The sequence below is a fragment of the Lepidothrix coronata genome, unplaced genomic scaffold, assembly GCF_001604755.1.
Source record: "Lepidothrix coronata isolate B3197 unplaced genomic scaffold, Lepidothrix_coronata-1.0 Scaffold79, whole genome shotgun sequence".
NCBI classification, from domain to species: Eukaryota; Metazoa; Chordata; class Aves; order Passeriformes; family Pipridae; genus Lepidothrix; species Lepidothrix coronata.
The window spans coordinates 881,032-896,244 of record NW_016690259.1 but is presented as its reverse complement, the minus strand read 5'-3'; the positions used below and the strand labels follow the sequence as shown (position 1 = coordinate 896,244).

At 37.2% G+C, this 15,213-nt stretch overlaps 1 protein-coding gene across 3 annotated transcripts in view; it reads right to left on the bottom strand.

Moving 5' to 3' along the window:
* The window catches only part of LRBA (LPS responsive beige-like anchor protein), a 410,805-nt gene that overhangs the window by 365,465 nt on the left and 30,127 nt on the right, over positions 1-15,213 (bottom strand). For all 3 annotated transcript variants that reach the window (XM_017820154.1, XM_017820156.1, XM_017820155.1), the window contains exons 2-3: positions 1,321-1,552; positions 1,086-1,186 (exon numbers count right to left, since the gene is read on the bottom strand). In XM_017820154.1, coding sequence (XP_017675643.1) covers positions 1,086-1,186; positions 1,321-1,552 — 333 coding nt within the window. The remainder of the gene's footprint in view (positions 1-1,085; positions 1,187-1,320; positions 1,553-15,213) is intronic.

Here is a 15,213-nt window from a genome sequence, read left to right as displayed (position 1 = left end):
AGCGGCATTTTTCTCTTCCTTTACTCTGTATTTAGTCTTTAATAAAGAAAGGAAATTAAATGCAAATAGCGGAGAGACAGGAAATGAAAAAGTGGTAATGTTAAAGAAGCCACTTTAATCTATGGTTAAATATGCTCTGTATGTTCAATTAAGTTTAAACCACCTATGAAGTTAAGAGTATTTTTATTTAAGCAGGTTAAGATCTCCAAACTTATTTATTTCAGAGGGTCTTTTAAAATTTGCTGTATTATGTATGCATACTTGCTGTTATATTGAATACTTTTTTAAAACCATTTGAAGTCAACAGAGACACTGTGCTACCTTTTCTCTACACTAGGCAGACTATTTAGAGATAACAGGAGCTGAATTAAAATTCAAATCAGGTAAAACGATTGTTAAAATAATTTCCAAGTCCAGCAAAACAATTGCGTGTTAAAAAAAACTTTCTCCAGTGGCCTCTACAACATACACATTTTTACTTTAGGGAATGAGGTTCTCAACAGTAAAAGGAGACCCTCTTCTCCCTTTCTGTTTTACACAAGGACAGGAGAAAAATGATATAATTTTTCAGTGGAATTTATTTCCTTCAATTCAATTTCTGCCAAAAATTCTCACTTTCCTAACTGGATAAGTTTTTTCAATCTTCAGGTAAAGTAGAGCCATGTGAAAATATGAGCAGATGGAACTGCCTCTGTAGGCATTTTTAATTTATTTCTCTCTCATGACTTAAAATAAAAAAATATTAAGCCTTTTTCCTTCAATTTCACATGCCCGGAATCACAAAAATAAAATCATGTGCATAAAAACACTTGCTCAGAGTCATCATATTATTCCCAGGTCTTCAGAAAGACCAATCCAATCCACAGATCCAAGAAGAAATTTAATTTCATCACTATTCTACTCCCTGTATTTTAATTGCTTGCAGGTAAAACGGTTCATTGATATAGTACAAGAAAGCTTCCTGTATTTTTGGTACATTCAAAATTTGTTTATTATAAAGTTTATGAACAAGTCTTAACTTGTGAACATTAAGAAAAACATAAGCAACACCACAAAAATGGTTTCAGTTTTGTGTTTTCTTTTACCCATCTCCCTTTTTCTCCTTGAAGCTTGCTGAAGAATAACTTTAGCTCTCGAACTGTCAAGTTATAGCTGGCCAGCACACCCAGCATATCTACTAAGAGATCTGAAAAGGAAAAAGAACAGCAACATAAGTGCTTGATAAAATGCAGTGTCAAATTTCTATCATTTAATTAATGTGTCCATGGGGTTTTACGTAGGAAAAACACAGTTTGAGTCATACACTGGGTGAAACTGTACCTGCAATCATGTTGTCAGCTCTGTCAATCCTCTTGAGCACCTGTTCAACCAGCCCCACTTCCGTGCACGCCTGTAGATTGCGGATACTTTTCTTTAGGATTGCTGTAAACATGCTCCACACCTCGGCCTGGCAGGTCACGTCACATTTATCCAGCAAGTCCAACATGCAGGTGATGCCCTCTACTTCTTGGATGATAAAGTTCATTTCCAAGTCAAACTGGCCTCCGACGAGCTTTCAGACAAAAATATTTAAAAAAAAAAAAAACTTCAGACAACTGTATCAAAGTACTATTCCATGTTTGAAGTTATTCATTCTGCAAGAAGAAAACTATCAAAGAAGTAGGCTAAAAAACCCATAATGAGGCCAATATCAATATATTGTCTCATTTTTCTTCTGTTTTAATTTCTATTAAGTAACAAAGGTGCTCCTAAGGTGTCACTTACTATCAGACAATGGCTGCAGAAAAACATTTGGGTAGTTTAAGATACAGATGTCCTGAGTTGCCCTACAAAGCTGAAGACATCAAGTGAGTGTTCTAAAACAGGTGAGAGTGCCAAAGCAGCCTAGATTCCTTAAGTGGCCTGGAGTGCCCCAAGAGCTTTCCTTTGCATGAGCTCAACACTCCTCAGGTAAGAGAGCAATTCTAGCCAAAAGGAGCTGATGCACATCAGAAATCTTAGCACTTATGAACACCCAAGAGACATTCCTGAGATACTGAATAAAGCTGGTTAAGTAGGAACTGCCAGAATAATTAGCACTCACAGGCAGTAAAAGGAAGCAAAGGCCTGCTTTATTTGCATGAACGTGGAACAGCAGCACCGTTCCAAGCCTTTGACAATGCTTTGGGTATGACACTTAAATCCTGTACTATTTCAGGTCTCCTAGAGGCATGCCTTATTTGAACATACACTCAATAACTAACCACATACCTGTGTGCCAAGAAGGTGGAGAGGGGAAGGAAATAACCTGCTCCAATCGTTCACCTACTCAACAAAACAAAAATTCCAACTGAAAGAAAGATGCATTGTACTAACTAAACTCCTTTATCCCAATTCCCTCTCTCCGCTCTTTAAAGTTCTGTAGTAACCTTAAAAATCACAGAATCACAGAATATGCTGAGTTGGAGGGAACCCACAAGGATCACCAAGTCCAACTTCTGGCCCTGCACAGGACCATTCCCAAGAGTCACATCATGTGCCTGAGTATCATCCAAATGCTTCTTGAATTCTGTCAGGCTTGGTGCTGTGACCACTTCCCTGGGGAGCCTGTTCCACTGCCCAACCACCCTCTGGGTGAAGAAACTTTTTCTAATATCCAACCTAAACCTCCCCTGACACAACTTCAGGCCATTCCCTCGGGTCCTGTCACTGTTCCCCCCAGAGCAGAGATCAGTGCCTGCCCCTCCTCTTCCCCTCACGAGGAAGTTGTAACTGCAATGAGATCTCCCCTCAGTCTCCTCTTCTCCAGGCTGAACAGACCAAGTGCCCTCAGCCGCTCCTCTTATGGCTCCCCCTCAAGGCCCTTCACCATCTTCATTGCCCTCCTTTGGACACTCTCTAATAGCTTAGTGTCTTTCTTATGTTGCAGTGCCCAAACTGCCACAATATTCAAGGTGAGGCCATGCTTGCCAAACTACCCATTATATACCAGCATACAAACAGGAATGCAGACAGCATCAACTCACATTATCAAAGCGGACTCATGTTTAGAAGTATTTCAACTCGTTCTCACTTCTACAAATTTGTTTAATAAAAGACATTATTTCTGTCCTAAGTGGTGTTCCTTTCACAGGCTTTGACCATTAACACCTCCAGTGCTGTCACTGCTGAAGTCATACCATATCAAAACTGCCCCAAAATGCACATACTAACTTGCTTCCATATTAGCTCCAACAGCTTCTCTCAGCTAGTCAGGATCCAAAGATAAACTTACCCAATGGAACAGAATATATGCTCTTTATTAACCACTGAAATTACCATATATTTTCCTCAAGTGTCTAAATCTTGTCACTTTGAAGAAGCAATCTTTGGACTTCTGGGCATAAATCAGTAATGTCAAACACCACAAGAAGCAGAGAAAGTTACTGCTTTTATGACAGAATAGACAATGTCTCACGGTGACAATTTCTAAACAGTAATTTACAATTTTCCATTTTCTCCCCTCTTGGTCTTGAAAAATAATTATACAATTTACTATCAGATGCTTCCTGAATATCTAGGGAAATCGTAGCAACTGAATGGGGAGACTTGAATTATATTCCCAGGTTCTCTATATCAACTCATGTGTCAACTCAAACAAATCTATCAAATCATTACCATTCCTCAAGCCTTAGTTTTCCCCTTCCAAAAGATGGAGCAGAGGCCTACCCCAAGAAAGCTCTGTAAGGCCAAATTCAAGGGAGAATGCTGAGCAGAATGAATTAACACAGAATTATCTCAAAACAAATGCAAATGAAAGAGGACACCCTCCTTAAATAAAACCTGAACAGAGCATTTGAAAACATAATATATAACCAATGTTGCATTTCATTTTACACTAAATTTATCCTCTACAAAACTGAGGTATTCCTCAAGAAGCTGCTCTCCTTCTTACCATGAAGAGGAAAAGAAAATACAGCATTCTGTGTGGAGAGAGAACAGCTGAAGGTTAAATTCTAGTCACAAACCACTTGCTAATTCTTAACAAGAAATTCAACTCTTTATGCATTTGGTTTTAACTATCAGCCAACATTCAATTATCACACCAAACCCATATACAGCAACTAGAGGTGACCTTACCTTCACCCTATAGTCTACACCACCAATCTTTCATTTTTGGCTAGATACACTATTATCAGTAACCACCCATCCAGGAAGCTGTCAAATTAAGTTTCCAATCTAATCTGCAAACACAAGCATTTCAGCAAGTACATTCTAGAAATAATATGCTATGGTAAAAAAAGTAATTCCCATTTTAACACTTCCTTTAAGGGAAGTGAGGACAAAAACCATTACCTAGAGAAAGCAGAACACCCAAGGCCCAGCGCAGCTGATGTACTATATGTATGCATCCCCATTAGATACACATAAGCACACACACATCCCCCCCCAGTATGTCATATTAACCCTTTCTAATGGTGATTTGAAGCTGATCAACCTTCCAAACACAAATTTGTTTCCAATGACAGGGATCATAATCCAGGTCCACGCGTTGGCTAGTTATTATCTGAGCTGCAGTAATGGCTGTGCACAGCAAAATGTAATCTTCCCAAATGTCACAGTAAGTTATGAATATCTGAGCAGCTTAATGCACCTTACTAGCCATGAAGTGTGAGAATGTAATCTTATTACCTTTTTTATGGTTGTATTTTTTTGAATAATGTAGCCTTTGAACTGATGTATAGTCTTTCCTTGCACTTTAGCATGATTTGGTCTCCTATGTCGCACAGTACATTTTTCAAAATTCTCCAATTCAACGTATTTTAAGTCCTATGCTGAGCTGCATAAACAATCTTTATAGCAACCTACAGGGTGGCATAACGTTTTCTTTCTTCAGCATGTAGAATTAAGTGTAAGCTTACAGGAATGGCTTTAAAGGGCAGTATTCAAATACATCCTCACAAATTTTAGACTTTGCTAGCTATATTTACCTTTAAAAATATATATAAACTAAGCCAATAGCTCAAGCTTTTTCGTAAAATGTTTCTACATTTGGCTGACGGAGAACAGGGAGCAATTTTTTACTACACATGCAGAGAGTGTAATTTTTTTTTCCTTTAGAGAATTAAACTAATAAGAAGTCAACATAATAGCACTAATTTTAAGTATAAAGTAGCATTACAACACTTCTAAAGAGAAGCAAAAAGGCAACTGAAACACACAAAACCTCTCTTTGCCAGGAATTGATCAAGATATAAAAGAGATGGTGCACTGCTTGGGTGAGCAACTACCAAACTACAGCATGCAGAAAATAGATTAGAATAAACTCAGCCAAGGTCCACTTTCCTTAAAGATCATGATCTAGATTATTAATCTAATTTAAATAATTTCTGCCACTAACAGACGTAAAATATTTCACAAGCTTGTAAGAAAACGTGAGAAAAGGTATTTCAATGACCTATAATACACTTACCAAAAAAAAGAAACTAAGTCCAAAACGAGCATTTCTCCTGGAAAAGCCAATTTCACTATACTTGGGAGAACTACAGGGCTGGATCTTCTCATTTTTACCCCAAACTTCCAAAAAAAGACTTCACTTTACAGAGTTTCCTCATCCTTCTGGTTGTTAGATAACCTAGACACCAAGTACTTGTTCCCTAAAGCCAGGATGAAGGACTATCAACCAAACTGTGACCTCCCTTTGCCTCAAGACGATGATTCTGTAAAATCTCAGAATTGCTTCTTTAGAATGTCGAAAACAAGGGGTATGGACAATGCCTATCCAGTGGAAAACATCTATCCCATGAACTAAAAAAAAAACACAGTCAAATAGGCTGACTCAGTGAAAATTTTAGAATTTTATGCTTAATAAGAACCTGCAAAGCTGCATGTAAAAAGCTGATAAAAGCCGAAAATCTTCTATTCATAAAATTAAGGTACTTACACGAGATAAACACGAAGAACAATGTGCTGAAGCTAAACCAATTGCTACTTCAACAATTAAAGGTTTTATACACACCCTACTTTTTACCTCTGTTCACAAAATAACCATGTTATCCAAAGCGATTCTATTCTTAATGCAATTTTACATCATGTCAGCTAACCCAAGGCTGAAAAAAAACCCAAACAACCACAAAAAAAACCCAACCAAACAAGAAAACCCTGTGGTTTTCAACCCTTGATGACCAAGTCTGAATGCAGCTTCTGAAAAACACAAACAAGATGGATTCCTTTTAGGTATAATGTTCCTGAGTAACAACAAATAAAATATTCTTTGCCTACATTTATTCTTATCTTCCACCAAAGAGATAATTCACCTCCTTAAGTCCATCCCCTTTCACGTATTCAGAAACTCAAAACAAATATTACTGATCATCAAAAATACATGCCAAAGACTTGGGAAGTATCAGAATTAAAATCTCTTTAGGGTAAGAGTATCACAGGATTGTGGGTGATCCCGAGCTAGTCAAATCCTCTAAGGGCACAGCAAAAGTCAGCACCATGGTACATATCCTGGGCGTGATAAAAAGGTGGTTGTGATTTGGAAAGGCTTCTAAAGAACAGAAGAGGAAAAACATGGGGAAAGAGAGTAACTTATACATACTAATTTGCAGCAATCCATTTTCTGCCCTTCACCCCCCCTCTTTTCCATGCAGCCTTTTCTATCACTAACTCAACACTTGGAGGTGAGAACACATTAAAATCTGAGTCCTAAGGAGATTTGGCAGGAAAGCCTGTTGATAGTTTGGATAAGTATATCAAACAGTGACACTAGCACGAACATCAAGTCAGTGAAATCATGACAAACAGGGCTCAGGCCCAGGGAGGTTAATAGGGAGGCAAAAAAGAAGCAGAAAAAGCCTGGATGTCAAAAAAAACTGTAGAAAAACTAGACAGAGCACAAAGAGCCACTCAAGAAAGGCAAGATCATAACCTTCCAGCAAGATGGAGGTGATCTAAAGGCACTTGCTACCTCAGCACAAAGTTTTAAAGTAAAGTGAGACCATGAATTTGCAAGTGACTCTTTCACAGAAGGAAAGATTCTGCTCCAGATTCTTCTTTACTGTCCTGTTAAATCTTGCTCCAACTCTGGACTTGCTTTCTCCCAAGTTCAAACAAAACTAAAAACAAATCAAAACCCAAAAACCATCAGACAAAGAGCAAACAGGTATTTTTTGAACAGAAAACCACAAACTTCTCCTGCTGATGCCTCGAGCTCATGTCACCAATTTCTACCCATCCAACACTACCCAACAGTTATACTCCAAAAAAAGAATACTAATAGTACTAAACTACTCTGCTTTATAAGGGAAAAAAGATGTTAAGGAAGAAAGACAAAAAATTGTTCTTAATTAGCTGCTTTGTCTATATTGCCAAGTTCCTAACAAAGGCTACACCCTCATCTAACTGGCACATAAGAAATCCATTTTCAGTCAGGCATATCAACAGTGGCATTGCACAACAACATTGCACCCGCTTTAACCTCGATGCATTTATGGGATTCTGTTCAATACTGCTATTAACTATGATCAAAGCTGGATCATTCAGGAAAAAACATTCCCATTGCTTCCCTGCATAGGGATGCAACCGAAATGTTCTGTATTAAAATAAGGTTTCTTCAAATGTGTCTCTTGTTTGGAAAACTTCCTAAAAGTAAATTGAACAAGCCCCCACAAGGTGTTAAGGGTCTACTGCTGCCACCTAATGTTGTATTTGAGACTGTTAGCCCAGCATTACACACTTTTAACACAAAGCCTCAGCACAGCATCATTCTCTTGCTCCCCAAGACACCTTTGTATCAGCAGCTTATACCTGAAAAAAAGCTGTATCTCGATGAAATAAGACAGGATAAAATTTCAAAGCAGCAGAAGAGTTTACTTTAAAGTCTTGCTTTCTATAAAACCAGAGGTTCTTCACCTTTGCAAAACCAACGATAGAAGGCAACAGTTTACCCAATTTACACAGGAAAAAGTAGCAAATATCTCCCACCCAGTTAATCTGAGACACAAATCAGCTGATTAAAACTTTTCTTTAAAAATGCACTGAGCTTTGCATACATGAGAATTACTCTCTCAGCCAAAATAACAAATGCACAAAAGCAAAATTCTAGACAATGTAGGTACAAAACATCTGCAGTACCTTCCTGGTGATGACATTTACCTGTTGGTTTCTCCTTCCCAACAGAAGGGGGCGGGCAGGGGAAATAAGCAATTTTAGAATATAATTATGCTGTAATCAATGATGCTTTATTCACCCTAGCTAATAATCTAATATTTTCACTCTGTTTGCAAGCATTTTGATGTCAGATTAGTTCACTAACACGATTAGTTCAGTTTGTGCAGTTGAAGTCCCAGTGCAAACAGAGCAACGCAAGGAAGAATTAGCCCTACGCAATATTCTTAAGTATGGGGGTAAGGAGAACAGGACTGTGAATTTCAAATTATATACTTTTTGAGTTTAATGTATTTTAGAAAGAACTATTAAATTATTTTTTTAAAGCACATACCAAAAATTTAAATTCAGTATCTTATAAAGGGAACAATCCCACTTTTAAGTTAAATGACTAGCAGAGTTAAATTTTATCCTGCGCAAACAGGAAAAACAATTCTACATTTATTTTCTCAGTTTGGTATGCATTCAAAAAGTGATCTCAGTGCAAACAGTTCAAATTAAAAACAAATACCACATTCGAACTCTAAACAGTTAAAGCACTCCGCTAGTTTTTAAGGTCTCTTCCAACCCAAGCCATTCTATGATTCTGTGATACCACTGTGCACTGTGCTTCTGTCTTCCTTTCTAAAATTAAACATATTCCAAAGATGAAAGGCATAAACAAGTCCAACATCAGGAATTTTACCCTTCTCTCAATCTTCACTGACCCATCAAGAGGTGGGACAGTTGATACAGAAAGGATTTCCAAGAACATGATGCCAAACAGGAGTACCAGAGGCTCAGGGAACCACCCTGGCACAGACCAAACAGTGGATACACCCAGCGAACCTTTAGGCCACTGGAAAAGTTCAGTAAAGAAAACGGGACATGGGATAAAACTGATTCTCTACCAGCTTTCCTCCAAGGCAAAATGCTGACCACAGGGGCCCTTTGCTCCTGAGGAGGCCACAGGACTCTAAGCTTTATTTCAAATCGCTGAGGAAACAAAGAACTACCAAGCTGACTTTTTGCAAAATCAATTTCAAGACTAAATTTCATCACACTCCAAACAGTATTTACAAAACCGGGTAGTTTTTCTTGTTTGACTTACATTAAATATCTCTATAAATATGACCACAGACTATACTTAAATCCAGATCAAATTCCTGTCTTTCCAGTACCTGTATTAGCAGCATTAAATTCTGTTTTTGTTTTTAATTAACCTTTTTCAGTGTACCTTAGCCTGTGATACAGTTTAAGACATACAAGAAAGATATGACTCCAAGAGATGGTTTAATAACATGCAAATTTGTAGCTCCATGCAGAAAATGAAATATCTTAAATCTTTACATCACATTAGATTCATATGTGCATTGAAAGCAAATAAATCATTTAAACCATGATACAGAGAACCTTTTTAAATTTGCATTTATCTACAGTAAATACTGCCATGTTCTTTAATAGCTTGCTAGTGCAATCTTAGCAAACTAATGATTTATGGTTTTGACATTTTAAAAATCAGAAATCTGTCATTTTATGACATCCAGTAGAAAGTCTGCTCGAGTTACATTACTCTGAATTTAAACTCAAATGCATGAAACACACATAGCAAAGCACTGTACCAACTGTCCATTTCATTACTAGCTACACGTCTAAAAGTTATTCTAACACTTTTATTTGAAATAAAAATTGATTTTTTTCAGGAACCAGACATGGGTAACTTCATCAAGCACTTAAGTTTTTGCCAATTCTGCAAATATCACCCATCAGCAAACAAAACCAATCTGCTGTCCAGAGTGGAGAACAAACCCTACAGTCAGGATGCCTTTCCAGGGAATACCCTCCTTGTGCACACCTCCATCAGTCAGGGCATTTACACTGCATGCTGTGGGCAGAAGTCAATTCATTGTGCCCACAGGCCAAGTCAGGAAAAACCCAACTCTGACACCACACCTGAACAAATATAACTGTGGTTTACATATACTTAAAAGTAAAGGCCCACACAGAAGTTAGACAGGTTAAGATGATCAAAGACTGATTCCCACCACCGAAGAACAGAGTCTTCTCTTGCAACGGCCAGTGAAAGAAAAAAAAATTCAAGTCCAATAAAAGATTTGGAGACAACTAGAAAAACAAAAAAACCACTTACCTGAAACAATTTGCCTAAGCTTCCTTGCAATTAAATTACATTTTCTAACCTGCTGAGTATTCAGCATCCGAGCAAACTAACAGGTTGGGATTTTTTTTAATTACTTAAATGTAAAAGATTACCAAAGATATGCTTTCCTTCAACCAAGCTGGTGTGCAAAGACAGTAATAACAATTCAATAAGAAAACATTTTAAGATGCTTCCCTTAAACATTTAGTTTTATTAATGATTCTATTAATTGATTATTAAATTTATTTCAATTGTACAAGGAAATCATAAGTGTATTAAATCCCATCCAATTATAAAGAAGTACAAACAATTACACAATTATTCCTGTGTATGGACTTATATTCCTGTGTAAGTCCATTATACTGAACAGGACTAGTTCTAAAAATATATATACCCATAAAGAATAATTAATGTATAATAACATACTATATTTGACCTTCTGAAAATTATGCCTTCCTAAACTAAGAAAACAAATAATTCTCAAAAAGTTTCCCAGTACATCCAAAGTGAGGTATGTGCACCCCAGCAGCTGTGCAAGACAATCCTCTGGAGCGCAGACAGAAAATACTTTTTGTATCATTACTAAATACAGGATAAAAATTAATAATCATTTCTATTTTAACTTTCAACCCTTTTCAATTTCTATCTTTGCATTGTTTATAATGTACATAATATACTAATATAGCAAACTTATTTATATAATCTACAAAAACAGGGGGTGCATGCTCAACACTGGTTTTTTACTGATGGGGTAGATGCCAGAGAACAGGCAATATATCCCCCTATTTTCCTCCAGAAACAGCACATCTGTGTGGTATTTTACCACACAGGATCGAGGGTAGGAAGCCACCACTCTTTACAGAATCTGAAGTCTGCATCCTGCAAGTCTTACACAAGCAATTCTTCACAGAACTTTGTAACTTTTGACTTAAATTGGACATCCACTTAGTGACACTTGCAAAGTATATTATTTTAAAAAATGTGTAGCAGTTGAATTCTAGGAGTAAAAAGAAGGTTATTCTAGAAAACATGTGTGAAGGTATTTTGCCAGCTTGTAGACACTAAGGATTAACAGTTACAAGGGAGAAAGGCAAAATAAACAAAGAAAATCACAGAATAGTAACAAAAGAGGACATGTTCCAGACATAGAATTGTATAAGAATAACAAAGAATAAACTTACATGGGAAATAAACTGAAGCTCAAAAAGTCAAGAAAGAATACAGGATGAAGTGATTAATCAGTTTACTTATAAAGCTCTGGCAGGTTTTATCAGATTTAGCAACCATAATGTCAACTATTTCCCCTCCTACTGAAAGGCACAGCCCCTCCTATAGCACGGGCCAGAAGCAAATGTGTGGCAGCTCCTTCCTTGCCCTCACATTTCACAACTCAGCGGACAAGTTGCAGAGAATTTCAGCACAACTCAAGGCACCAGGCTACAAATTCCTACAGAAACAAAAAACCAGCACATCTGCTTCTGTCATTTCTGGCACTGCCTCGATCCAGAACAGTGGGAAAACACCACACTTGCCTTCTCAGGATTGGCAGAGTTTGCTGCCACAGCTACAGCAGAGACAGTGACGAGTTTGGATGTAAGAAATACTAAATGACACGCTACAGGAAACGTAACACTCAGCTTTCCATGTTGTCATTTTTTAGATTTTCTGTAGCTGTGATCAATGTGGGAGAACCATGCAGATGATCCTGGCTAAAATGAAGGGTGTTTACAATAAATAACAGCCTTTTGTTTATTCTTACCAAGAAATTACTTCCTTTTTTTTTTGCCTTCAGATTTCACCCCACTCCCCCGCCCCCCTCAGATTTTTGCCACTCCATTGTTTAAAGTTTAAAAATGTAAATTATTGGAAGCCAGTGTATTAAGTGTATTGAAACACTGCTAAACTAATGATTCCTACTAACTACACCAGAGGAAAATAGGTGTAGGCGAACAGGTACATCAGTAAAGCCTCCACAACTACACCATTTTTACTTTTATTTCTTTCAATTCCCACAAAGCAATATTGAAAGCAAGGACAGAAATGTGACTCCGATACATAGTGTTTGTTACAAGTGGCTTACATTTCTGTGTTTGCAAAACCATTTTAAAGCTTTCCCTCCTCCCTCATTTGCCACAACACTGGTTAGTTGGGGTTTTTTCCTGCTAGCACAGAAGCTACTGCTGTGGCTATTACTATTACTCTAAGGCTCTAACCCACCTTCATTTCTCCCTTGTCCCTGTTCTCAGCATGGAAGCAATGACTGATTGCAAATTGTCTCCAAGGAACAGGTACAACAGTAAAGGAGAGGAAAAAAACTGCACAAAACCACAAAGAAACAAGCAAAAGAAAGACTACTAGCGTTGCATACATTATCACTATCACCTACAAATACACCCTCGTGTTTACAATGGCCCCACTCTTCTCCAGATAAGTGCTTCTCCTAATAAATTCCAGTTGTTCTCTTGATGACAACTTGGCTTGGCTTTTTCCATTTTAATAGAAAACAATGTATTTCTGACTTAGCTACATGATATCTGCCCACACAACCTGAAAAGAGGTTGTAGCCAGGTGGGGGTTGGTCTCTTCTCCCAGGCAACGAGTAGTAGGACAAGAGGTTATGGTCTTAAACTGTGCCAGGGGAGGTTTAGGTTGGATATTAGGAAGAAATTTTTTACAGAGAGAGTAATCAGACATTGGAATGGGCTGTCCAGGGAAGTGGTGGATTCACTGTCCCTGGAGGTTTTTAAGATGAGACTGAATGTGGCACTGAGTGCCATGGTCTAGTAATCACGGCAGTGTCGGATCAAGGGTTGGACTTGATGATCTCAGAAGTCTTTTCCAACGTGGTTGATTCTATGATTCCATGATTTAGCTAAGCAGCTCTACGCATCCAGTTCCCAGCAGTTTCTTTAATTTCTCTCAAGAGTCACTCTTACATAGGCCAGTGTGAAAATTACTTCAGTAACGTGTCCTATACACAGAAGGAGATGGTGTTATCACCAAAGTAATTTTTGACTGTTGACCAGCATTGCAATTAAAAGTTAGACCTAAAAAGGCAAAAGCAGCCTCAATTACCACAAGGGTAAACCACATTCTGTTTTACTTCTTTAACTTTGCAATTAAATACTTCCAACAGCAACTGCCACATATTCTACAGAAAACCTGGCAAGACCCTTCCAATCCCTGTGACCAACTGCAGTTTGGACTGGCGGGAAGTAACAACTGTTAGACAAAAGGGGTTTGAATTACATATTGAATCAAGCATTTAGCCAGCAAAGCCAACATTTGCTTAGGTTTGACCTCTGCTATTTTTAACTTAAAAAGAATTTTTTTAAACACTGAATTCAATAGATTTATCACGAATTCTGATAAAAACAAAGCATTAACGGTGTTCTCACCATTCTTTCATCAACACTGTCATGTCATGTATCATGGCAAAAAGGTTTTTTCTGGAATTACTACACTCATAAGGATTTAAGTATTTAGAAGAATGCTTACACACTTCCCCCTCAAAAAACTGTGAATCAAAACTAAATTATTATCCACAAGTGATAACATATATAACCTGAAAAAGGCTACATCCAAATAATGTATGAGTATGTGACACAGTGTTTCTTAGAATACTCTTTTCCCTGTGAAAAGTATGATTAAATGAACAATAAATCTTGCTTCAGTGAGACAGTGAAGGAAAGAACATCTGCCACTATGAAAAGCTACTCAACTTGAACACAAAGAAAATATCATTATCAAAGGAGAGGTTAATGCCATCAAAACAAAGAACAGCACAATCTTTTTAGTACAATCTTCTATTTCATTCCATATCCAAATTATTTTCCCTTTCTTTCTTTAGTTTTAACAGCCACTGTAGTCCTACAGAGACTTTCCCTCAAATTCTGTTAGTAAAATAATAAAAATAATAAAAAAAACAAGTAACCATCTTCCTAGTTTCTTAAAATCTGTATCTCTTATATGAATTGCATTTATTTAATAAAACAAGTTTCAAAGAAATATGTAACATCTATCATAGTCATGGATTCTGGGACTGAAAGGGTAACAACAGAATTTACAAATAAAATACCACTTGGAAATCATACAGGACTTCAGTATTTTCCATGTAAACAATAAACAGAAAAATATCTTCAGCTTATAAGCAAAACATTTTGATTTAAGTTCTAAGCCTGGAGATCAGTGAAGCTTCTAACAGAGGAGCTATTTCATTTTCTTTCCTTCTACTGGCATATTATTTCCAGAAATAAAGTTTTGCCAAGCAATTTCAGTGCTATGGAGAATCACAGATGCATTCCCCAAAGTTTATCAAATCAAGCCCTTAGTAACAGCATTTCCTGTGACTTTCCACACACGTAAATATTTACTTCTAAGAGAGATTTCCCAATACAACAACAGAAAATGTAATTGCCACAAAAATCATGAAACAAGTTTCAAGACAGCAACCTGACAACAATATAAACGGTGGTCTCTTAGGTGTGAAGTCAAAGACCAGCACGAGTATTTGATATTTGCAGTGAGAAAAGGGAGTATGTCTTGAAATTAATGGATACATATGCCTTTAAGAGGAAGATGGGGGAAAAAAATCCACAACAACAACAACAAAAAGAACAAAAGCCTTTAATGTTTCCTTTTCCTTTCAGTCTACGCACTACCTTTTGTTCCAGTGTAACTTTGGAGAACAAAGAAAAGAGCAGTGCTATCTACCATCTGCCCCAGCACTAACACTGGTGTGTACATACACACTCTTCTGCATAGTTCATCATACTTTTCTGAGTAGAAAGACAACTTTAAGGTGGTAGCTGCAACTTCATGAGATGAGGTTACCATTAAAGTTACACCAACTTTATTCATACAGTAAGCTTCAGTGTTGGGGTTTTTTTTTTTGGTCATAGATTAAGTCATGTGGCACTGTTCCAAAACTCCAGTCATTACAGTGT